At 34.0% G+C, this 27,301-nt stretch overlaps 1 protein-coding gene across 1 annotated transcript in view; it reads left to right on the top strand.

The window, feature by feature from the left end:
- Positions 1 to 27,301, top strand: part of GPATCH2 (G-patch domain containing 2) — a 127,549-nt gene that overhangs the window by 79,451 nt on the left and 20,797 nt on the right. The window contains exons 6-8 of the mRNA XM_074897232.1: positions 9,926 to 9,990; positions 12,737 to 12,776; positions 15,419 to 15,489. Of these exons, the coding sequence (XP_074753333.1) occupies positions 9,926 to 9,990; positions 12,737 to 12,776; positions 15,419 to 15,489 (176 nt within the window). The remainder of the gene's footprint in view (positions 1 to 9,925; positions 9,991 to 12,736; positions 12,777 to 15,418; positions 15,490 to 27,301) is intronic.

The raw sequence follows: 27,301 nt of genomic DNA, 5'->3' as shown, positions 1-27,301 counted from the left end.
GATGGGACAGAAAGAATGTAACCTCACTGGACTTTGGTCTGCTGCGAGCCTTTTTTCAGTGAGATAAGACAGCTTCAGTACATTGCAGGCAATGGGGCATTCTATTTAATTGCAGTGACTAGGCCATTTTTTTCATTTAGTTATAATTTATTAAACTAAAATCCCTTTCCCTTTTGAAAATAAAAGGGCATTACTTGTAGTCTGCGTTCTGGTCATAGTATTTTTCATCTGTTTCCTGATAATAGTCAAAATCTAACATTAACATGTCTAAATATGTTTATGGCTATATAGATTAGGTGGAACTGATGTCAGCATGTTTAAAATGAGTTTTAATGTATAAGTAAAATGCAAAGACTTTAAAACAAATTATTTGGCTTGAAACTCCATTTATACGGTGTATGTTTCAAGCTAATAATCAGGGCTTACTGTGGGTCAGCATGTCATATCCCAGTGGTATCTAGTGAGATGGAGGGTTATCTTACATGTCAGCTAGATAACCCTGTGAACAGTTTTGAGCAGAGAAGATAATGGGACTGAATTCTGAAATGAGGTAGAACTCTGAAATGGGGCAGAATTCAGAACAGGAGCTGGAAATATCACAGAGTACAGTGTCTTATGTAAGTACTGTACAGCTGCTTATGAAGGCAATCCCCTTTTGGCATCAGTAGTCATGTTGACAATAATCCTTCTTGATAAGGTGCAATTAAAATGTGGGAGAATGGCAAATCAGGTACATATTCCTGCAGAAAAGAAAGGTGAAGTAAAATATTTACTTCCTTTCTACCAGTGCTATCTCTTTATCTAATATTTTTTAAAATTATTTCAATACAGATGTTGCATGATAATCTAATAAGTAATTTTTGCCATGCTTTGAACAGCTTTAATCTCCAAGTTGTGCTGTCCACAATTGTATTTAAAAAAAAAAAAAAAGAAAAAAAAAAGAAAAAAGGACCTTTGTGGTAATAAATGCACTTTCGTACTTCAGTTTTTAATTTTCTTATTCTGTATCTTACTGTTTTTAATCTTATAAATAAGGAAAAGGCCAAATTTGTTGCACACTTATGAAAAGAAAAGTTATGTAGTCTTTGGTTTCATACCTTCTCAGATGACACAACAGGCTTTCTAGTTGTGCACCTAAATCAAACCATTGATACCATTACTGAAGTAATTCAGTCTTCATACAAAATATATAGCATATAAACAAATTATAAAGTACTTGAATTTCAGGTTGGTTTCCACCTTTAAAGCTAGCACAGTATGTCCTGCTGAATTCCGTTATCAGCTTTTGAAAAACAGACTTGCTCATGTATGTATTTACAGTATATATTTTGACAAATCTTAGGAGCACCAATATTAAAGGTATTTTTTCCCACTGTCTGTTGTATCACTCATCTTGTGTTTGGCTTTTGTTTTTAGCCATCGTGTAAGTGAATTATTTAGCACTGACAAGCATATCACACACTTGATAACCACAGTTGTAACTCATAGCAAAAGCATAGTGACTTTTGTAGCCTTTGGTCAGCCAGTAGAGGCCACTCATAGCTTGCTACTGAAGCTGGGCAGTGATTTGAAAATGGGGGTTTTGTTGTGTGCATGGGTTTTTTAATCCACTCTGAGCAAGCTTATGATGCCATACTAGGGTACTGTCATAGTACAACTTGTAACCGCAAAGAGTTCTGAATAATTCTGCTTATATATGTAAATGCATATAATATTGACATTTTTCTGTTTCCTATAATAAGTCCAGTGGCAGTAGGAATAAAAATCACCTGCTGTAGCATACTTTAAGCAGTCTTAAAGCAAATGCTTTGATGACAACCTTTGTTATTGGTACAATCTTAACTGCCATTACATTAATGAAATAAGGAAAAACTTTTACAGATTACTTCAGGGTGTAAAGGAGCATCTTGTTTGTATATTTTTCTTGTTTTTCCCAAATGAGGAACTAAGCTGCAGAAAACAACTTGCCAAAGGTCAGAACAGCAAGCCTGCAGCAGAGCTAGGAATTGAACCTGCATCTCCCAAGGCAAGGCTAGTATCCTAATCACTTCTCTGCTCCTTCCTCCTGTCTGTATCACTGTGTGGATAACTTCACTTACTGATGATAATTTTACAAGTAAAACCATTATTTCGGCATTTTAGATAATTCTCAACTAATAAGGATACAGTCCCAGCACTACTGAAATCAAAATCCTGTTGACTTAGTGAAGCTAAGATTTCACCCTAGAGTAAGCTTTATATCTAAAAGACATTTAAAATATCATAATAATGATTTTTTAATATATGCAACATATTAGTGCAGCACTTAATTAGTAGCTCCTTGTATTAAGGGAAATTTGGTTTCATTTAAATAAAAATTGTTAAATATTAGCTATTTAGAGTAACAAAGTAGCAAAATTTTGGCCGTTGTATTAGATATGGCAACAAAATAATTTAGGCAGCTGCCCTGAAGATTTTCCCTTTCCTAATACAAAAAATTGAAATAGCAGTGCTGTGTGGTGTGTTTATTCAATCCTGATGATCTTACATTTGCCTTTTAAACAAGAAGTTGGTTTAATTAAAAAAAAAAAAAATTAAAAAAATCTGGTTTATATTTTCTTCTTAAGACATATGAATCAGTCCATTTTTTTTCAGTGCTGTGAGCTGCTGTTTGAGCGATGGTGCCACATAGTACTGTCTCATATTAAATATCAGGTATCTCAAAAGAAACTCTCCTACTGACTTCCTTGCAGATAGGATACTTGTACTTTTTCGCTTTACCTGATGCTTTCTTCGTAGACCAAATAATTTTTCTACACTATATACTAGTACTTATTTTCTCTGCTTTAATAGCTCCTCCCCTGTTACCATATGGCATACCTAAATGCAGCATGTATGAACTAATGTATTTCATTACAATGCATCATTACACTTACCCTGTTGCCTATTCTATAGGATATGAAAGCTTGTCCCTTTGACAAAGATTTAGGACAAAACATGGTCTGTGATATTTTCTGCTAGTGTTACCATTTAAAACAAACAAACAAAAACCCTTACACCCAGACCAGTCTCTTTCTAAAAAAAATCTTTTTGGTTTGAAGTTTATAATTATTTAATTTCAAATTCAGGTTTTCTCTTAAAAGCAGCAGAGAAAAACTGTGTAATAGCAAAGATTTACAAAGAAATTCCCTGGTTTACTTTTATACGTGAGATTTAAATTTTTCATCTTTCTCTGAAGGAGCTGTGTTCAATAGTGGACTTTTCTTTTAATCTCTGATACCACAGTTTTTCTTTTCTATCTGTTAATTATTCAGCTGAAAACTGTATATGAAGAGATAGAGGTATTTTGATCAATTGTGTGAAAAGAAACATAGAGAAAACTCTTAACAGTGTGTGAAATCACTAGAGAGATTGGGGAGCTGGAGCATATTCTTTAACTCCAAGAAATGTACTGATTCTCATTTTATCTAGGGTGCGTAGCTCTCTCATTTCTTCCTTTTTTAAAGAGAAAACAATAAATCTTGTACAGGGAGGTGTGTGTTTAGGATTAAAGTCCATGTCTTTTGACCTATTTTTCTTGAGGTTTTTCTTCTTTCATACCACTTGCATATAATTTGCAAGCAGAATGGCAATGATCCATTGATTTTTGCCACATTATGTTAGTACGAGGTCAATTTTAAAGAATTATAACTAGAGTACTAAGAAACTGGCATAGAACTATTCTGCCAGTGAACCATGTCTTCATGAAGACTTTGTAGAGTTTGAGCATTACTTAAAGGTCATCTGTACGTTAAAGAGATGCTTCTCTGGAATGTTCAGTTTGGGCCCTTCAGCAAGAGTGTGCTTGTAGTGGGAATAAAAATGTAATGGTAATGTCAACCTAGGGTTATGGCAATGATTCAGTAATGTATACTGTGAAAGCTGTTTTTATTTTCTTAGTTTTCTGTATTGCTCCAGGACAAAGAATTTGTATCTTCTTTTTTTTTTTAAAGATGTATTTTAAATCCAGAGTTTTGTTTAGTATAGGTGCTTTCCAGTAATTCTTGTGAAGAAGGGGTATAAAATGAGTGATAATAAATTGATGCTGAAAATAATAATTGCTCTTAATCAGTACGATAAAATGTAGAGAATAGATTTTTCTCTGTTTTTTTTCTCTTGATATAGTTTAATTTAATTTCCTATAAATTGATAATTACAGATACGTGAATTATGGAAGTGCCATTGTGATACTGTAATTTCCACTGCAAAATCCTGTTGACTAGGATTTGATCTTAGCTGCATTTTGTTTTGGACAACTTGTTTTGCAGAAACTCCTGCCTGAGAAAATTGGATTTACTTTTGAATTTTTCAAATTGTATTCATCATGTTTTTAGGAAAAGATACAATAAATACGTGAACCCAGAAAAGAAGTATCTTTTCGTCTGGAATTTAGAAGATTTGGTTAATCTAATTATTTTTTATATGTGTTAATCTATAGTTGATCATAATAGTTAATTTATAGAGTGCAAAAAAAAGGAACTAACCTTTCATTTAGAAAAGTGGTTAGCTCATTTGTTTAACTATTGTTCAGCAAAATTTTGCTGAAATTTTATTGGTTTTGCATGCTATGAATGTGACACACGGTGATGGCTATTAAGTATTCAAGACAAGTACTTCCATAATAATTTATGTAGATTCTTTAAACACATTGTAGAGTCAAATAGATTGGAAAAAAACTGTAAAATCAAATCCAAACATAAACCTAATCCAGAGGAGGGCAACAAAGCTGTGACAGGGCTGGAAGGTACCTCCTATGAGGAGCTGCTAAGCACTTTGGAGTTATCTAGTCTGGGGAAAAGGAGGCTGAGGGACAACTGCATTGCTCTCTACAGCTTCCTGAGGAGGGGGAAGGAGGTGCTGAGCATTTTTCCCTGGTATCCAGTGATAGGACATGTGAGAATGGTTCAAAGGTGCACCAGGGGAGGTTTAGGCTGGGCGCTAGGAAGCATCTCTTTACCGAGAGGATGGTCAGACACAGGAAGAGGCTTTCTAGAGAGGTGGTCAATGCCCCAAGCCTGTCAGTATTTGAAACATTTGGGCAATGCTTTTAACAACATGCTTTAACTTTTGGTCAGCCCTAAATTGGTCAGGCAGTTGGGCTAGGTGGTCATTGTAGGTCCCTTCCAACTGAAAAACTTCATCCTATATTATTAATATTTAAATTTAACAGTTGCTGTGCTTAACACTATTTCTGCAGAGTGAAATCCTCTGTCTTTCCACTTCTGAGATTTATTGTATGTAATATCTCAGGCATCACTATACAATGTTGTTTGAGGCAAAACCCCTCAGTCTTGAATACTTTTTCATTTTACTATGTCCATCAGTACAGGTCATGATTTCTCAGGCAAAACAATCTTTGCAAAACAGAAGGAGTACTTTGTCTCTGAGTTGGGAGTACCTGTGTTTCAGGGACTCTGTAAACAGTATGCAGCTACCACCTTGTCATCTTACTCAAGCAACAGTAAAAGGACTTGTACCAGAAGAAATTAAGAGTTCCAAAGATGAGACTAAACATTATTCATATTAAAACAGTTATATCAACTGTAAATTATAGTATCTCTTGTGCAGTATGTTGCTGGAGAGACTTTGCACAGGAAGAAATGACAAGCAAGAAGGCTCAAAGGTTTTGATAATTTCCCTTTACACTCCTGTTGTCCGAAAAAAGGATTCGTCACCCAGTGTGCAATAGGTCAGTAATCACACACTCAGGAGAGACATTGCTTATTTATTTTTGGGTTGTGCAAGCCTAGGTGCTTGGTGGTTTCCCACAAATGAAGCACACCAACAGGACTTCTCATGCTATATTTATACACAAAACTTGCAGAGTTAGTAATTTTCCAAGTCCATCCTCTCTACAATGATTGGTTAGTAATTTACATACAATTATTATACTGCTGACATTACGCTTCTACTGTGCATGCTTAGGGGAAGGGTCTTCACATGGGCGATATTGACCTATAGGTGTGATTGTTAGTATTATAATGAGGGTAGTTCAGCTAAGGATACATGGACCTTGAATGTGATTGCCAAGTTGGCAATGTACCCTCTTCAAAGTTTAATGGCTTCAGGATGTCCTTGCTCGAAGAAGGCTATCTACTTGTTCTTCTGATTAGGGATGCCTTTGGCTTTAACATATACAGAGAACATCTTTCTTGACCTAAGCATAATATTGCTACATTGTTCTAAAAGTTTAACCTTCAACACTCCTGCTTATTTTGCCACTTCATGCAACTAAGCGACAGTACAGATCGCAACACAGATGAGCTGTGTGAAGACACATGATATTTCTTTTGTATTTTCTGAAGGTCAATATTGTTCCTCATCCTCTAGGACATCATTCCTAGTCATTTGCTACATCTACTAAGTTTTTTAAAAGCTGCTGTCTTTAATTAGAGGAAATAGTTAGAAATACTTTTTATATATTAGTTGTAGTTACCTAAGTTGCAGTATGAGTGTGATTATGTTTAGTTATGGGGTAGTGCAACTTCTAGAAACACAGACTGTTAAATATACTGCTAAAAAGCTTGGAAGTGGTTATTGGGCATTTCCTAGGCATTTTATTGTCTCATAGGAAGTAACTTTTGAAGCCAGAGTTCTATTCATGTTGTGTATGAGCTTTAAATTGTGCCATGGCATTTTTTCCAAAAGTTTATCCTCAAAAGATTTGAAAAAATAATACTATATTTATATTATTAGAAAAAAATCTGAAGCGTTTTTTCCTTTAAATCATGGGGCAAAAGTAGTCTACAGCACTTGTGGAGCATTATCAAAATGTGCTTCTTCAGATGGCATTTAATTTGTCCATGTCTCAAGTGTTTGTAACAAAAAAAGAGAAGGCACCCTCTCCCTCACTTTTTCTAAGAGAACAGTAACATGACATCAGACATAAACAAGGAGAATTTGATGAGAAGGAAGCCAAGCCTACTTCACTTCCAGTGTCTTTTCTCAGATGGCTCAGTCCTGGTCACCTTGACCTCTGTGGCTAGGAACCACCGAAGACCATACCCGTCAGTGTGAACTGTACAGTATCAGCTCTATGATATTGTGTACTTGCAGCTTATTTAGCATATAAGTGTTAAAAACTTAACACTCTTCTGTACATAAGGAGGATGTTTAATAGTGTGTAAGAATTGACCCTTACCAAGAAGAGCAGTGTTAATGAATGAGCTTAGTTTAAATTTAAAACAGGCCTGATGTGTCCGTCTCCTAAACACTCCCATCACAGCAATTCTGATTGCCTGATACACATGTCCACTCAGACATGCACACTTGCATACATTCAATTGAAAAAAAAAAAAAAAAAAAGTAGTTGTGCAAACCTTCAGTGCTGTTTGTTCTTAGTTACCCAATGGAAAGCTAGTACTTACTTTATCCCCTGATTTCTTCTTGTGCATTGGGATTTCATCACCTAAACCAATTCTAGGTAACTATGCAATTTTTTTGCATGAATAAAGGATCTGAATTGTAGAGAGGGTATTTGTTTTTATTTTAGTGTCCTGCAATCTGTTGCTGCTTTCTAGAGCAACTGGCATTCTCTTCCATGGAGATTCAGCAGATTATTGGAGTAGATTTTTCTAATAGTATGTTAGCAGATAAAGATGGGCAATAGGTTTTCTTTTGGCTTTTTATACCCCAGATAAGTTTTACAAATAGGAATTAATTTGCATTAACGTATTGTGAATCTTACAATAATCAGCTTTCAGTTTTATGCAAAGATCTGTATGTATGCATTTTGAGTTTAGTTTTATAAATATTCTGTGACTATTTGGTAATTGAAGCTATCTGGGCTGTGCAAGAAAAGCCTCAGCAGTGTACTTTGTGATCAGTTGTAACTGTATTCTAAGCAAGTTCACATTCTCATATAAATTAGTGGGAAAACATACTTCTGTGGTTTATTTATTATTTTAAAACTGGCAATTTATCAAGTGATTTTTCTTGAAATTTCGATTTCATTATTACATTTCAGATTATGTATTTTGAGTAAGATGGAAACTTAAACTTGTTTCCATAAGTACGGCTGCAGGTAAACAACCAATTTTAGTCCAGAAAATAGCTTTTGCTTCTGTCAACATGTTGTTTATTTTCTCCCTGAGATAAAAAGTTCAGTTTTCTGATATTTGTACCAAGATAAAGTCTGTAAACAAGATTAATATAGTGTGGAAAAGGTTGTCAGCAGCCCTGGCAAAGGAAATAAGTTGCCTGTACACAGAACATACTGTAAACTGAATAAAAGTGTCAGGTCCACCATGAGATAATGTGATCATGAACCTCTAACAAAGCATGACATAGGCACAGTTGGCTTTTCTTATAGCCACAGTGTAGAAAATGGATTACTGTATTCCAGGGATACCCACTGGAATAGCATGAAAACTTCATTTTGAGATTAATGCAGGACGTAACTCTCAAGAGCTGAGCTACATGTTTACCTATAGTGTTAAAGTAACAGTTTAGTTATTAATCTTAAAATTTTGAAATTGCATATTAAATACTTGTTCGTATTTCTGGGTCTGTTTTTATTAATTTAAATTCCTTGCTCTTATTATTAGGTGAACTATGATATTGCAAAAGTAACGTTTGGTCACTGTTTTATTATCATGTGGCTATGTAAGGCCATGTAAGTCTAGTAAAACAGTAAACTCAAAATGCAGGTAAAGCAGTAGGTGCTCTTCTCCCATATCGCTGCCGTGATTTCCCCTCTAGGGATTTGTATGTTTGCATAGATCTTTCTGTTGTAATGTATTACCAATTCTTTTCAATCGCCATCAGCCAGAAATGTGACAACACTGTAGGGTTTCTCAGTTCAACCCCAAGTGACATCATTCTTCAGGTCAAAGGAACATTTGGTCAAACACCAACCACATGGAGCTTTCAAATTATTCAGCGAGTTTTCTTTGAAACTTTTCCAGACTTGGAGTTCCGACTGCCCTGGCTTGTCTCCATCATGATACCAGATGAATAGGGATATTTTTCTTGAAAAGTTAAGCGCGTTGCTCTTTTAATAAAGAGTAGGCTGCTTTTATCTGTGAATCTTCTGCTTATGTACTTTCGACAAGCCTGAGCCATATAAATGCATTATCATAGAGTTTTTGTGGTCTCCTTTCAAAACTGGCAGAACATCTGACGTCATTCCCACCTCTGGTCATCTACTGACTATCCAAGGAACTGAAAATTTTTTCCTGCATTCTTTCCGACAGGAATAGTTTACCTCCTGCTCTGGTTCTTCAATAATGAGTTTCATCAGGTGGTCTCTTATTATCTTATACCTATCTACATGTTCAGACAAATCAAGCAGATTCTAGAAATCAGAATGCATTCAAACAGCTTTATTTTTGAGCAATACCAGAATATCATCATCTGCAAAAGTCTGCATGTGCTACCATTCAGTCTTGAGATCATTATTAAATTGATCATATTGTATATTTTTGGTTTCAGTGTATATAAAACATTAGACAAGGACTACAGTACAGTGTGGTAAAAATTATTTTAGCTTTGCTCTCTATTTCACAACAACTTGAATTTTGAAAGTTTTGTGTTAGGATACAAAGGTTGGGAGTGTGTTTTAGTAAATGTAAAGGATAATATGTTGAAGATTATTTTTCAAATATTTAACTTTCATTTTTTGGAGTTAAAGTGGTTCATGGGTGGGTTCAGGGTTCAAAAGTAACATAGGCCCCTGACATCTCAAAATGTGTGACACTGACATCCAATCAAAATTATACATAAAGGATTTTGGTATAAATCTTGTATAGCACTTTCTGCATTCAGACTTTACTTGGAAATTGCAGATATTGCTAATTGCATTTACTGAATCTAGTGTACTGTCTCTTGTGTTTGTGATATGTTTTTTTAATAAACAATCGCTGTGTGTGTATCCTGCTCCATTATTCAAAAACTTTTTTTCCATTAGATAACTCCAGGACCAGGCGGTAGCAGGAAAACAGTTCACTTGTCCCAGGATTCTCTTCACCATGAGTAAGTATCACTGATGGGAATTATAATTCTTTATCATTGTTTGCTTTACAGTAGTACCTCTATCCCAAAGCCACATTTTACAACTGTACAAACATGTGATAAGAGAGTCTCAGCTCTATTACACAATGGTCTTTATTTAATAACAGTATTTATAATCCTTTGTAATTCATTTCAAGTTTCTTAAGGAAACATGAAGTTCAGTGCTTCATAATGTCTTTTTATTAACTTGCTAAATATATGTTTTCCTAAAACACAACACTTTTATGACTAGATACCAAATATGGGTTATTTAAAAAGACCTGCTTTATTTTTCTCCAAAGGGAAATTCAGAAATGCCAGGCTTGAATATATGAAAATAAATAGGGAACACATCTTTGAATCTTATACTTGATGTGTCATGTGAAGAAGAAAGTTATCATATATTCCACAAAAATACATTGAATTAATTGTTCAGACACGTGTAAGTAGGGAATGTCATTCAGTTCATCTAGTTACTCTAGTGTGTCATTACTGTAAACTCTTACTCTGTTCAGCTGACAACATTTAGCAGCATTATTTTTTGGTATCTCTTTTGAATAGTTCCAGTAAGAAGATTAAATTTTCCTGTATTTTCCAAATCAGAAATCTAAAAGACAGACACACGTGGTTAGGAAATAATATATTTGGAGATACTTTTATATATTCTAACTGCTACTAGGTATAGCATCCACAGTTTAAAACATATGTCTTTGGCAACTTTTACTACAAACATCTGATCCTCAGTACCAACTGTTTTATGCTACTAAATCCACTTCTGCTGGACCCCATAACTTGCAAATGTGTGTGTTAAATAAAGATGCTGTAATTTCATAAGATATTTCTACCCTAAAGTAATTCAACCAGTATTTTATGGGTATGACTTTTGTATATTTTGTTAAAATCAACAAACAAACAAATAACACTGATTAATTAAATGGACAAAATAATAAAAATCAGTGTGATGTGAATATCACTTTCTCATTACAAGAGGTCTTACTCTTTGTGAAGGGTTTTTAATGTCTAATTGTGAAATGCATTCAAATTACTTTGATATATTTTTTCAATACAAATAAATTTTACTAATAACTTAGTTTGTAATACACTGATTTGCCACAAATTAGCAGTTTATGTGGAGGAGAATACCCCAGTTTGCTGCTCCTCCGTGAGTGTTTGCTGTTGACACTGGTCAGAGACAAGCAACTCATCTATGTGGAATTTAGATCTAACCCCTTATAATTTCTCATTTGCATCAACTTCTGCATGTTTGTGACCTTATTTGTTGGGTCCCTTGCAAACCTGATGGGTTTTTTTTTCATCTATGCAAACCTCGAAGTTGTGTGCGCGTGAAACATCCTTGTTTTCCTCAGATTTTGAACTATTTGATACAGTTGATGGTTGTTTCATGTCCAAAATATATAAATGTCTACCTTATCTCAGAGTTTACTTTTAACTGTATTGCTTTCATTCTTTTTTTCATTTCCAACTTCTTTTCTTTCACCACCTTAAAAGTAGAAAAAGGAGTTAGCAGTGTATAGTTTTTGGTGACAGCTGGTCTTGTATGCAAGAATGAGAGGTTTGACTGTTCATCAACAGTCACAAAAAGTGAGTGACAAAAAGCCACAAAACTTTTATTTTTTTTTAAAGTCACAAATCTGAGAGTAATTTATACCAGACAATTTAATGGAATCTGCTTCTTCTCAGTCTATTAATTAAAGTAAAAATTTTAGTGTCATGTGGCTGCTGTGGGGAAAAAAATGAGTAAATTGCATTGAATTTAACTACTTCAGAAAAAGCATGACTAGGTTAAGCTTATAATCTTTGATTATATTTCTGGAGGAACTTACAAGCATAATAGAAGATAATGTGATGGGATTTTTGTGCAGTATTATAATGAATGGAATTGATTTTATCCTTCACCCAAAAGCTATTGCTTGCTTACATGAGTAATATGTAGGTATTATATGTCATTTCAGATCCCCCTTGTTTTAATTGTTTTTTCCTTCTCCTTTTTGTTTTGCAAGTGTCAAGATTTGCCCCAGGTTTGTATAGTGCTTACTATAGCTACATTCAGATGTTAATTCGGTTCTATGTGATCACAGTGTGTATGTGAAGTATTAATATGGTTTTACTGCTATTGAGGTAAAGTCACATTGTGAGTTCTTGTCACTGCATGTCAAATTCTTAGTCCAAATTTTCATCTCTGTGAAATAAGGCTGCCAGTAGTCAAAATTCTGCAATTGTATGGAGATATGAAGCCACTGGATTTATAGACTTTGAATTCTACTTTAGATTCAAACTCAGACCTCAGTTTGTGAAATAATACATTAACAGCTACCAGGTAGTCCACAGTACTTAAAAATCTTTTCTGCTATAATCATTAATAAGTAACAACACTTCAGTACTAAATATGGAATTACTTTTATTTATAGCATGTGCATTATAGTATATTAAAATACAATCGGTTTTATATTATTTTAGCTTGTTTGACAAAATATAATTACCTATAAAGCCAATAGCTACTCAGAAGTGAAATTTGTGGTGCATTCTTTCAAAACTGTTACAGACTTAGAGAGTTCAATAAAAATATCCCATTAAAATAAAGCATAGCCAAAGGCTGTATTTTCCTGGCAGACAATAAAATACCCAAAAGCACGCACAGACTGGTCATATGACAGCATGTGCTTTGTTAGTTATATTGTTAAACCTGTCTTTTCTTTTTCTCCCACAGCCACTGGTTTAGCCCTGGGGCTAGGAAGGAACATAGCCAGGTAAGAACTGCTTTGATCAAGAACAGTTTACTTGAGATGTATAAAGGAATTTAACTACCTCTACTCCAGAGGTAGTGGGCTAATATTTTAAGAAATTATAAACAAAGCAGATATGTTTTCATATTTTCTTGTAAAGAAACATATTAAAAGCACTGCATTTCAGAAAGTCCCTTAATTAAAAGTCTTGAATTAGTCACTTACTTTCAGTTGTGTCTTTGAGTTTTAACAGGTTAAATGAAAAGTTTCATCTTAGGATGGTCCATCATGAACACTTGTAGCTCCAGTAAGCTGTAGATTAAATCAGTGTATACTGATTTCCTGTCCCCTCCCCCTTCTTTTGAACTCCAGAGAAAGCCGAATCTCTCAGTTACATTACTTGCCCCAAACTGCCAATATATAGATAAAACATAGTACAGTTTTAGCTGTATATTGTGAACTTCTAACATGTTACAGTAAGCTGACTGACATCTAACATCTAAATAGATGGCTTTGTATGATTCGTATTTAACTCTTATTATTTTGAAACACATTTCCTAGTAGAAGAAACACATCAAAAAGAGCATTTTAAATATTGAGCATACTTTGTCTTAATTCATCATGATAAAAAGTTCTCTTGGGCTAATCTTTATCCTATTCCTGAAATTTTGATGCTATAAGTAGCTGAATTTGCTAGGTCAGAATGAGTTTGAGTGATTTGGGGGTTTTTTAATTGCTTTTTTTAAAATATATTGATTGTCTCACATAACAGAGTAGTTAACTGAAGATGTACTGTTTACTTCTTTAAAAGATTCTAAGCTTAAAACAATATGGAAGTTTCCATGCTGAGAAATACATTAACATGGTACATAGTGGCAAAATCCAGTCAGCACAGAGTGTGAGAAATGTCTACTTTAGCTGTTGTATAATGACAAATTAATTCATTTTTCTCAGATAATAGTAGATTTGAATTAATTTTAAATTTTATGCGTTTATTTCGTATTTCCTAAGAGCTGTGTTTTCAGAGCTTATCTGAAGTTCACTGTATTTGTAATTTGCAGATTACAAATGAATTTGAAGTAAACCTAATGTCATCAAATAATATAGGTGGTACTGGTAGATAATGGGGGGGATTTTTAGACATGTAAAAGAAATAAGAATGATGGTGCAATGTAATTATGACAATTTTGACAGCCTATAAAATTCTCTCTGAATTTGTGAAGATCCATAGTGTGTAACTATTGGTTGCATAGGTTTACTACTTTCTCTTTTAATTAATTTCTGGAGTGCAAGTTATGTTAGAACACAAGTAATTAACTAGATAAATTTAAAGTCTGGCAGGTGATCTGGATTTATACATGCTATAACTACACGTATCAGTCAAAGAATACTGATAACAGTAAGGCTGTTCTCCTGAAATTGATCATGAAATGATTCTATGAATGTCATACTGGTAAAAATTGTGACTACATTTAAATATGAATTGTAATTGGTCTGATTCATTGACATTAAGAAAATTTAAAAAATATTTTGCCAAAATATATTAGAATAAGGTGTCTTACCTTTATGTATCATTCAGATCGTCTTATAAAAACAGTCTCCACTGTTTTGCTGCATCTGAGAACTAGATATTTGAAATGATAGGAGCACGCCTTATACAAGAAGCAAGCTATAGAGAGTTGGGGAAAACATAATCAAGTTTAATTTTATGGATAGGTGTCATTTATTGGAGTCCATGCTCATGTACAACATTAAGGTGTGGTTGGCCAAGTCCTAAATTACATAGTTTTCTAATTTCCAGAGGTCTTTTAAATGTGTTTGCTGTGAATGTTAGATCCGTTTACCTGTAGTCTGTTTCTAAACATTCTTTCATTCTGTATTCTCTTCAATATATGAGAAGTTTCAAGAAACTTTTTTTTTTGTACTGTCTAATTTTAATTTCTTTGATGTAACTTTTTGACCGTCATTTTTTACTGTTACTGCCACTTTACTCATCCTGATAAATATCATAATGCTGGTAATAGACTTCTGAGTATTGGAGACAGTCTGAATGAAAAGTCTTCCTTTATTTGTCTAAAAATAAAAGAGTGAATTGGAACTTGTTCCAGAAGCTGAGTCACCATTTCAGTTAAATGAATCCTTCATTATTCCTACTTGCCCACCATTATGGGAAGCTTTAATACCATGTTTTTTGTTGTTTCTGCAACTTTCAAATTACAATAGCTCCTGGGGCTCAGAGGAGTTTGTAACTGTTTCATAACAGCTTAGATACAAGTGCCAACCTGAATAGTTTTTCATAATTTAAGTATTCTCCAACAGTTTTTGTTATACAATTTTTAAAATTTAAATTGAAGTTGTGAAAATTGTAAAATTTTACAGTGAAATTAATTGTGAAATTATGAACTGTTTTGCTTTCTAATATGTTTTGAGAATGTTTTAGTTTTTACATTCTCAATTATTTAGGAATTTTTAATTGTTGGATATAACTTGAAATATTAGCAGTTATTGTAAGATTCTAAGATGTTCATCTCTTAGAGTCTTGTGTAAAAAGTATTGAAAGATTACTCAAGACAGGAAAGAATGGCATTGTCAGGATAACATTTCTGAAAAGCAAATAAAGTCATTGCTTGTGAGAGTATTCTGAACTTTTTTTTTTTTTTTAACAGCTTCAACTGTTGCGAGACAACAGATCAGAGAGAGGACACAAGAAGAACAGCTCCGTAAAAACAGCTAGCAGGTAAGTTAGTGCTGCGGTTGTTAATACTGTTTATGAATTTGTTGATTTCTTAACTCAAATTTTTATATAAGAAATTACACTATTCTTTTTGGATATTTTCAGAAGTCTTCTGTTTTTTTATGATTTACTTTCAAGAATTTCTTTTATATGGCATAATTTTTGCCTAAAATGGGTATTAGACTTTATTGGTCACTTATATCCAACTACATTTACAAAACTTAATCTCTTCAGTAGATATCAGAATTAAATGGATGCCAAAGTAAGGTTTGTGTTTCTGTCATTTAAGTGCTGAAAATGTAGAAAATTACCGTTATGCATACATACTTTTCAAATCAAGAAGATAGCTCAAATACTGTAACACTTAAATTGTTTTTATATCATATTTTGACAATAAATATGTCATTGTGAAGACATTAAAAACTAATCTAGTTCCATCCTCTAGCTTTTTTCCTCCCACTCAAAGGACAAAAAATGCAACACTGAATTGACAGGCACTGGTCTAGGAGTCTGTTCCTAGAGGGTTGTTTATGTACATGTTACCTGCTGAATCTCTTCTGCCAAAAATTTATTTTAATTCTAGTCTTTTTTTTAAGTGAGAAACTACAGAAATATTTCCCTTGATATGCACAACACCTTACACAATTTTTATATTGTTCTGTACAGATGACAATGTGCTATCAAATGACTTTTTGAAAAAAGTTTATAATAGATCTATATCATCATGTAATACTATGGTTTTGAATGAGATGGTTGTCTTTCAGACACTTCTAGTATGTGTGGTCATCCTGAAATAAGTTTTTAATGCTGTTAAATACTTACTTTGATGAATATCTAGAAGGGAGACCAGTACTTCTTTCAAAAACATACATATTAAATACAAATTATGTAATTGTATACAAGTTCTGGTTACACGCTTTAAAAAATTGGTTATGCAAGTGTTGATCATACATCTTCAGAAAGTTTCATCCATCAAATCTTTTATATTAATTCCAAAAAATCAGAAAAAAATTCTGCATATGTTTTCTGGAAAGTGCACTTGTTAAATCATATTTTTGCTTATAATTTTAGAATGAGTTCACTTTAGATAATGAATTTTCATCATAAAGACACTATCGGGCTGCTTACATGAAACTGAGGTATAAAGTGGATATAAAATGAGCAGTAAGAAATAGATTATATTTTCAGTCATTTTAGGATCTTTTTTTATGCTGCAGTAATTTAAAATGGTGTTTGAGGAATCAATCATATAACTTACGTGTTGTTATTTTGACCAGTGAAGCTCTTGTGAAGTGATTGTTACCTACACAAGCAGTTAAAGAGTTTTAAAATGGTGTTAAATAGCTAAAGTGATCTTCAGCTGTTCTTCATGTCCAATCAGCAGTAGACTATTATCCCAGTAAACATCTGGTAGGGTTGTGTAGAAGCAATAGGTGGCAAGTCCAAGACTGAAGACTGGCATTTTCTATAAAATATCTGTAATATCAAAGTAGCACTTACATAAACAATTATTATGACATACATAATGCCACAGTATATTATCATACTGTAATACCCTTAAAAACAGCAAAGTCACCTGCTAACATCTCCTGGTACCATCTTCTCTGTTTTCAAAGGCTTTTTCCTCTGTATGGAGCCAGGTTATTTCAAAAGAGTCATTTGTGCTTCTTCAGAAAACCACCATTTTCTCTGCCTATGACAGAAACTTTACTAGTAATTCTTTAAAGTGACTTGAAGAGAAATTCTCAAATTTCCATGAAAATGAAATTTTTAACAGGCCATCTGCCATCTTAGAATATCAAGTCATATATATCTTACAAGACGCATATTGAACAAATTTTAACATTCTTGCTACAGTTTAGCTGCTGAAAATAAAAATTTAATTTCCACAATGTGCAAATGTTTTACTCCCAGGCCAATAGCATGTCAGGTGACTACTTTCTTCCTATAGTTTAAGTGTTAACCTAAAATTTCGCTTTTTACCAAAAGCTGTTACAGCCAAAATAGAGATTGAATTTCAGATATATAGGAACACCACAAAATGAGTACATAGTGCATCTCCTCGTATGTTCATAGTACCTATCCTCATTCAGTTCAAGACAATTCCTCTGTATTCTGTTCCTTACAAATGAAATTCATGGTGTGTAGTGAACATATGTCAGATTTATGTGTGGTTAATATTGAAGGCTGATTTTGTTATGACTTAATTTTAAATTATCACTTCTACCAAAGGAGTTAATCTTAGTTTTGATAATACAGAGAAGTAAAATGTTCATGGTTAACGAGGCACCTATAGAAACTACTGGTTTAGTAGCAAATATTGTTCAGAGTTAATGAAATGGTGAATGTCACCTTAGTTGCAAATGTGCATCTTCGTTACTATGTATGAAATCATCATATGGAAATCTGTCATGTAGATTTTTGCATGTGCCCAGATACTTTAAAAGCCACTGAACTACAGTGATGCCAGTCAAATATCACAAGGTTGTTACAGAATTAAGTAATATTGTAGTAAATCTTTAATTATTGCAGTGTACTACATGCATATGCAGTTACATCTTCTGTTGAATACAAGCCTTGACTCACACCTGAAAGTTTGAAGCTGTCTAAAATTGACTCTAAATTAGTTCTTGTATGTGCTAAACTATTACAGTTGACACACCAGGGTAATTCAGTTGAGTAACCCCCTCAACAAGAGGCATACAAAAATTTATGGCCATGACCTTATTTTGTCTTACTGTTTATTGCTAAATGCAGTGATAGAACAGCAGCAGTGGGTAAGTATTGGACATTCTATAAAATTATTGTACTTATTCAGAATACAGTTTAATCTACTTTTATTGCAAGACTGAATTTCTCTGGGTCTTTCTCTGTATAGTTTTCACAGAACTGTATTTCTTGTTGTGGGACTACCTTTTTGTTTGCTGTTGTGGAAGACCTTTTTTCTGGTTTTTGTATGTATATGGATATGTATATGCACACACATTTTTCTATGCTTGTCTTCACTTTTCTTACCCCTTTTGGATGACTGAACACAGTTCTTGTCTCAGCATGTAGACAATATGTAAATACCCATATTACGTTAGATCAGTGACTTGTGGAATAATTTACTCTGTAAATACATCAGAAAGGTGTGGAGCTCTAAGCACAGTGGTGATCTGCAGCTTTCTCTTTGTGGTGAAATAATACTGATATTTTCTGGGTGAGCTTTACTGTACTGGGTTGCTTGTTTTAGGTTTGTTCTGTCAAAATTAATAATAATGAGCCATTCCTATATAAATTGACATGAACTTTTACTAGTGGCAAGATAATTACATTGAGAACTGTTGATATAGCTACTGATGAACCAGATGTTAAGGAGGCGGACAGTCCTACACCACAAAACTTAGAACCTGGTTAGATTCTATTATGCTGATACAGTTCAACACGTGATCTTCTGTATTTGACACATTTAAATATATTTATATTTATGCTGCCTTTACAGATAAGCTTTAATCTACAGATACGTAGTTTTCCCATTAATTATTTAAATTATATAAAGGCTACTAAATAATACTGGTTTAGAAGCTGCATTTATTTTTCCTGTATAGCCTTTGAAACAGTTCTCTGTTTACATTATCTCTCTGCATTAGGACAGGAACAGTCCCCTTCCCAATCCAGCTACATTGCTTAAAGGTGTTTATTCTTCCAGTTGCTTGTTTTCATCCTCTACTCTTTTGCCAGTAAAGAAGTTTTTTTTGTCTTCATTTTTTTAATATCCTTTGGGCAAAACCATACTGGTTAGTTCAACTCACCTATTTAAATTAAATTGGCTGGGTTTGTACAAACCATATTAGGGAGTGCTCACATGATTTCTTCCTCCGGCAGAGCTGTGGAGATGATAATCTCCAGCAGATGTGTGATAACAAATAGCTTGGGATAGTAATGTCTTCATCTGGCGCAGTTGTTAGCAGACCAAATGTCTGTCTGTAGCCTGAGGCTGTGGGCAAACAATTGAACATGATTGAGTTATGGCGAGTTAACAAGTTGGTGCTTGGCATCTGAACTGCCATAGCTGATCATGTGCTCATTGTTTGTCTGCTCCTGTCATGAGGTAAAACACATTTTCTTAAGTCACCTTTGTAAAATTTTATAAAAATGAGTTCTACCTAAAGAAGATTCCCCAGGGTTGAGCTTCATTTGGTCAGCAGTGGAGATAGCATTGAATTGCATTTTGCTGAGCTGCTATAACATGATTTTGAACATGTGATTATATTGATAAATATATGGGGGACCTCCATCACACAACTGTCTGCCAGTCTCTTAATATTAAATGTCCTTATCCTCACAATACCCCTATGAAGTTGTATTCTTATCTTCTTTTGACAGAATAACCAGAAATAACCAGAAAACAGCTCTAGTACGAACTAGTTAGCCACTTCTTGTGGCTGCAAAGTAGACCATAGCTTGAAGTAGAGGTAGTACTGTAATATTTCTTTAAAAATCAGCAGGAGTCACCTACTCAGCCATTACTATAATGTGGCAGGAGGACTGTGTGCCCATCATCCAATGATCACCTGTTGCTGCTCTGTTTGAGCTGGCAAGAAGTCTTTGCAGACTTCTCCTGACATGGTGAACAGCACAGACTGAAATGCAGGTCTTTGCACATGTGGAGGAGACATTCTGGAAAGCAGACTCTGGGAGTAGTACAGTAAGAGTTACGTTAAAGAAACATGTCAAGTGCAACTAAATGGTGATAAGTGTCAATAAAACTCCAGAATATTAGTCAAAGCTCCCTCTTGTTTTCTGCAACTGTGTCTTTCCCTCCTTTCTCTAGTTGTTCTCAATCCTGTTTAAATATGTGCCTTGTGTTTGGTACAAGAGGATGACTCAAGTATTTTCACTTTTTATAACAAACAGTATTCTCTATGAATTAGTATTTAAAGAGGCTCCTAATGAAAAAAAAAATAACACCAAACTTGATGAGGGCTTTTCAAAAGTGTAGTGCTGCTTTGGTTAGAAATACAACTTTAGATCTTTCCCAGTTTGGAAGGGAAAGCCTTATTTGTACAACATTTGTTCATTTTCATGTGATGATATGCATCATGGTACTTTTTTTTACACAGATGTGACAAATAGCACTACAGCTGCTCTTTATTTGATCTTCTAAAGAGACAAAAATGTGCAAGGATTCTGTCTGCTCCCTCTTTCCCACCATGTCATCTGTTGTTTGGGAAGGAGTCCTAATTTGCAGCAGATACAAAACTATTTGTCGAGTTGCAGGTTTGCCAAAAATAAATGAAACCATTAATTACTACATTTTTTGAGCAGCTGTTAATGGATTGGGATAAGAAAACTGTACATTAGGCTACTGGTTAATTACAAGAACTGTAATTGTTTAATGTGGCTTTTGCGGAATGAAATTACAATACCAGAGGAGGTAAATTCAACCAGTTTTTGAAAATTATACATGAAAATGTGCACATACTTACACCGCAGTAAAGCTAAGGAATGCATAGCAGTTTTACTAGGTGATTCACTTCTACCATCACATGAACACATATTCGCAACAAAAATACTTTAAAAAGAAAGTAATATTTATACACAGCTCTTAATTCAAGTGTAAAATTATTCAATTTAATATCTTTTAACCCCAGAGCTAATAATGTGGGAGATTCAGATATAACATTAAAATCCAAATGTGTTTACATCATTAGAAATTAACAACTAAGCAGTTTTATCTCCTCTTTGGAGTGCCATGAAGCAGTAACTGTACTGTTATGATTGGTGCTTAATAATATTTGCAGTTCCAGATTAAATTATGTGAATGTTTGAGGACACATTGCTTTCCTCCCTTGCTGTCATGCTCAGGGACAACATTATTTTATCAGTTTAGTATTTGCATTCTCTGGGAAAAATAAAAGATGGTGCCATTTTGGAAGAGGGCAATTTCTGATTGTGTTTTCTATACTGCCTCATTTTTAATGTCCCCAAAAGATTTTCATCTGGGAGAGGGGAATGGGGCAACAATGGTTTGATAGTTATTTCAAAATGTAGCCAGTATTTGATACTTTAATTTTATGGAAATATTCAAGCCTCTCTATTGGTTCATGGGTAGATTTAAAGTATCCATTGATTAAATTAATATTAGTCACTAAGTGTCTTAAAAGTGTCATATTTTAATGCAACTTTCATAATGAGAACATTTGCAGATATAGCAGAAATTCTGAAGAGCCCATGTTCTGCTTTGAAAGTACATTTTCCCTTATGATCTAAGCAGTTTCATAGCATCTTTAGTGCAAAACTAATTAAGTACAAAACCACAAGCCAAATTTCATTGTTATTGCACTAAAATCTAATACACTTTATAATATTGTATATAAATATGATGCTAAATGATACTGAAAATTTGTAATTTAAAATTGAATTCCAGGTACATGTGAGTATGTTAACTAACAGGAAGTCAATTAGTCCTGATTTTAAAAAATACATATAATTAAAATTCAGATAACCTCCAGAAATTATGTACTTCTGGATCCTCCTGAAGTACCATCTGGATTGAAATTTCCCCTGAATGAATTGATAACAAATTTCTTATTTTCAGGTACCTGAATTTTAGCACATGATATGCTTGTTTCCCACATTCAACTGCATTAGACTCTCCTTTTTAGCTCCAGAGCTCAGGCTTTGGTTGTCTCAGTTTACCTGTTAAAATGTTAACAGCATAAGGCTAAAGTTAATTTGGGCTTCAGAGGTGTGGATACCCTTCCTGCTGTTTAAGATCTGAGCAGGAACTATGTGCAATAACTTTCACTGTAGTCCCACAAACTATTTAACGTATCGTTAAGCAGCATTGCTATCAAAAAAGGTTGTTTTGCAGTGGTTTTTCACCACTTATTTGTCCCAACATCTCCTGCACCACAAGAAATGTGGTGCAGATGGGCCTATCTGATTCACCACACAGGCACTTGAAAGCTGCATACTACAAACGTAAGGATGAATAGCCATGTCTCAAGGAAGGGACGGTTTGCCTCTTTCTGGTTTTATTGTAAATTAAACTGTTAGTGCAATTTTTACATTGAGTTCCAACTAATCTTGAAGAAATCCCTGATTCTTGCATCCACTACTGTACATTCAGTAAAATTCTGAGGCATAGGCATGCAGACTTCTATTCAGACTGTGGTTTTGTGTAAGGAGAGAAAGAGTTTAGAAGGACATTTCAGTAGTTTGTTCCAAGTTACATAAAATTTTCATGTTTATTTTCTCTCTTGATGTTGTGAAATTGTGATCATTTATTGTAACAATACATTTCAGCCTTTCTGGAAACTAACAGTAACTGTCCTGGCTAAAATAGGAAGCAAAGGACACTGTTCAGCTTGCTAATTTTTGGATTTTGGAATCGGTTTTGCCATTGTCTTGTTAGTTCATGTGCATGTTTCAAAGTGTTGATATTGCTAATTAATAATATAGAGCAGAAGGACAGAAGTAAAGTTTTTACAAATAATTTTGAAACTAAAAAGGGACAAAGTCAGTAGAGAAAAAAAGTCAATTTTTCTCTAACTTTCACTTACCTGCTCTCATTTGTTATTAGAAAGTCAGATTTTTTTTCACTCTTCTACACACGGACCCCTTGTACTCAGTGGGGTTGCATGACAGTTACTAAGGGGAATGGGTGCAGAGTGTTAGGAAGCATAGTTTCCTTAATGTTTAGTCTCAGCTTTAGGGATTTATTTTTTTCCCCCCACACCCCAAATTACATACAGTTCTATCTTTGTTTATCAGATTATTGCCTGATTTGTAACTGTACTATCTTGACCAGACAATAAGATTGTTTGAAGAGTTGTTTCTCAAGCATAATATTAAAATAGGGAAGTGAAAAAGATTAAGGAGGAGAATGATGTTGGGGTCCAGCTGCAGAGTTATTTTCTTAAAAACTGATTGGCAGGCAGTAGGTCAAGGACAGACCACAGTGGTTGTAACATAACAAAAAGCTTCTGGATCGCTGGTTCAGATCTAGGTCTAAATGACTGATTTAAAATCATTACTTTGCACTGGCTATTTACCTACATTAATTGAATTACTGGTCTCTTAGAGTGGACCACATTCATTCCAGCTAGCCATGCTTGCTCATCTTCCCAGCACTGAGGTGGAGAAAGAAATTGGCATACAGGTTGAGTGCTTCCAACCTGATAAGACATTTTCTTTCTTCCAAACCTGATAAGACATTTTCTTTCTTCCATTTTTGAGCTACTGCATTAGATATTTTGATTTTTAATGTTACTTCTTGTTCCATACCGGTTTTAAAAGTAAAGGATTTTGAGTATGACACTAATGTCTGCAGTAATTTAACCTAACTCTATATACCAGTGTAATCCAGAACTTTAAGATGTGTTTTTTAATGTCTTTTCAACAAAATACATTTGTCCTGCACTGAGTTATTTAGTGAATGTTATACTTAGTAAACAAATATGTATCCAGAAATATCTGGAAGAAATAATGTAGCTGAGTAAGCTATCAAGTCCTTCCATGGAAGTATCTGTTCAAGCCCATGGTTACTGCTCAAGTTGTAAAGATACTTTCCGTATCACTTCAGAGCAGGATCAGGGCCCTTACCTCTCGGATATGAACAGTGTTGTTGCAAGATAAAGAAAAAACTGAGAATATTTGCTTTAGAATTTGTGAAACAATATTGTCTTGTAACAGGATGGTATTCTGTTACTGCAACCTGTTTTCTAACTGTTTCAGCATTTTGTGAATATGAGCATTATTTTTATCAGGTGTTACTTGACACAAAACAATAATGGAACTTACTGTCAAAAATACTTAGAAATATTCTGAACACAAAATTTGTATTCTGAATTAATCTAAAAATTCATTTCCTGTCTTGAAAATGTGAAATCATGTCATTTGATGAAGAAAACTAAGTTTTAGCTATTTAATTTTTAACAGAAGTGGATTTTTGGTTTTATTCCCTCACTGTTCCTTGGTGACTTGTTTGTACACCAAGATATTGGTTTGGATTTGCCTTTGTGTAATTCATATACTTTTGATCAATTCCAACTCATGCCCAATTATATTACACTAAATTAACATAATTCAGCAGATGTTGATATTTAAATGTTTTCTGGCATTCACATTTTGGACAGCTGTCTTAGAGCTTGGGGAAAAGGCAAACATTTAGAGTTAAATGCTGAACATATGCTTAAATTACTAATTAGAAGCAAGAAAAAACAATGCATTATCCTTTCTGAGGGCAGTAGGCCTCTACTACAGAAATTTTTTTTAGAGACTCAAATCACAAATAAAGTGCATAACTGACTTGTATTGGGTGTCAAAACATATGTAGCGATGTAAGTTTTTATTTTCCATTGTGTTTGCTAAAATTATGCCAATGTGGAGTTGAATGTGTAGATTTGTAGAGTTCAGGTAAATTTTGGATGACTACTATGTCTGAATGACACTTAAAAGTGCTGAAGAAATAACAGAAAGGAACGTATTAGGATATAGTATTAGGTGATGAGGTAATTTGATTGGGCCAGCGGAAGATTGTATTCTTCGCATAATAGGATTGCACCAGGACTTTAAATAATACCAGTATGTCACCCTTATGTTTAAAGTTATGTTGTGAACAGATTGGCATAGTGTGAAAGGAGTTAGAGTTGCATGGTTTTATCACATCTGTTTAAGATTTAACAAAAGGAAAATAAAGTGCATAGCTCTTTTGGTTAATGTAATAGTTTTTCACACTTGTGAAGGCAGATGAAACAGTCTGTTGTATAGATGATGTCATTCTTTAGTTTCTGATTGCCAGGAACCTGTCTTCCAATATCGCGTATCAACAATGCTGCTTTCACAGTTTCCATAAAAGCTGTGAAGCTCTTCTCATTCTCTGAGAGAGCTTGATGGAAATAGAGATAGACCTAATGTACAACCTGAGCATATGATCTCAGTGACCCATTGACAAAAAGTGTATTTTTTCCAGGTGAGGAACTGTTCACCAAGAACACAGCTGTTACAGCAGCTTTGTTGTAGACAGTGGTCTGGCATTTAATATACTGACTGCCCAGATTGCTGCATGTGATGTGCTTCTGTAACAAGTAACAAAATAAATTTCAGACACTAATTTGACCTAAAGTTGGGTAAATGTGTACTGAGATGTATCTCAAATGTTCTTAACAAAACATTGCTGGGTCGTTTTTCATTATTGTCCTATACCATGCTAAGATGTAGAGTCCTGATCTTCAGTGTTAAAACAACTGTTTTGATCTCTCTTACCTGTCTTCATCTACTCCCCAGAAATGTTGACCTCAAAGTAGTGTCTAGTGCATGTACTGGAAGTGCATATGCACTGTGCATACTTGAGAGAGTGAAAGAATGTCAGTACCTTCTTCAGAATGGACAAGGTGACATCCTCACATGTGCCTCATGAACAGTTAATTATCACATATGTTACTCTTCTCTAGGTGTTCAGCCATTGTCCATGTTTTGGCCAAGCTGTGTGCTACAAGGGAACAAGGAAATGTTTCCTTATAAAATTCCTTAGCCATCTGTTTTTCCTCAAAAACAAACATGCCTTGCGTATTTCAGTGTAATATTATGAAATCATCATGTATCTTTTCTGTGGTTATATTGAGATACATGACAGAGGCAAAGATTAGAAGTATTCATTATAGCTAGATAATACAGAATCGTCTTCTCAAATTTACAGCACCAGTTGCCTAGTACGTGTATTTGACGTGATACCTTTTGATTAAGTGCATACTTCTGGAGACTCAGTCAAATGGAAGTGTAGAATTTTGTGTTCATCTTACCTAATAAGCTAATTGGACATTTAGAGATACATATACAATAGTTTTTTAATGGTATTTGCCTCTAAACTGATCATAAACTGTTCCATGGACTCAGATGGTCTTGAAAGGTACAGTAAGAGTTAAAGTTCATCCAAACTCTCTTATTTAAGCAGTGCAAATTAATGCATTTCCATTGGCCACCAGATACACCAGTGTCTACATTTTAAACCGTGTAAGAAGTGAGATAACCTGTACTACAGGTCCATTCTGTGTAAGGATTTAAGAACCATTTCTGTAATATTTTTGTGTAAAAGGTATTTAAATAATGGGAGATTTGCTGAGATTATTCTTTGATTTTATAAAGTTGACCTGTTCCACACGTTCAATTTTTTTTTAATCATTTTTTTGGCTTGCTTCTCTGTTACGCAGTTGTGAGATCTGGGGCGTTTTTTTTTTTCATTTTTAACTGCTTTTGTGAATATTGCTTCACACACTCCCTACTCAATTTGAATTTATAAGAAATTGTCCACTTAGTTCAAGCTTAAAGTGAGTTGTGTTCCTCACTGCATTCTCTCTTCGGTCATATCCATATTCATATCTATTTCATATCTATATTTTAAGACAGAACTGACAGTTTCAGTTAGATTTTCTCTTCAGAATAATTCTCTCAAGTCCCTTCTAAAATGCCATCCAGTCAACTCTTACGTTATTTGTAATCTCTTATGAAAGAAGTTCACTTAGAAACTTTTATCAAGCCTCACCATTAGCTGAAGCATTCAGTGGTGATAAACTTGAAGAGTTCTACAGCCATCTGCAGGAATGCACTGATACTGTGGCAGAACTGTGTGTCACTATTTGCTCAGGATTTGTTCCTCAGGTGAGAGAGATGTTAAGTGGAATATGAAGGATAGGCAAGTATTGAACATTACCAATTTATCTAATTATGGAATAGAAATGAGTCTTCTTGAAAACATTATTGCATCATAGTAATATGCTGCATAGAATTTTCCAAGTTAGAGTACAGAAAAGTAATAAATAGTTAAACA

The sequence above is a fragment of the Athene noctua genome, chromosome 1 (genome assembly GCF_965140245.1).
Source record: "Athene noctua chromosome 1, bAthNoc1.hap1.1, whole genome shotgun sequence".
NCBI lineage: Eukaryota > Metazoa > Chordata > Aves > Strigiformes > Strigidae > Athene > Athene noctua.
Note: the sequence above shows the minus strand (reverse complement) of the source record. Positions and strands in the feature narration are given on the sequence as shown.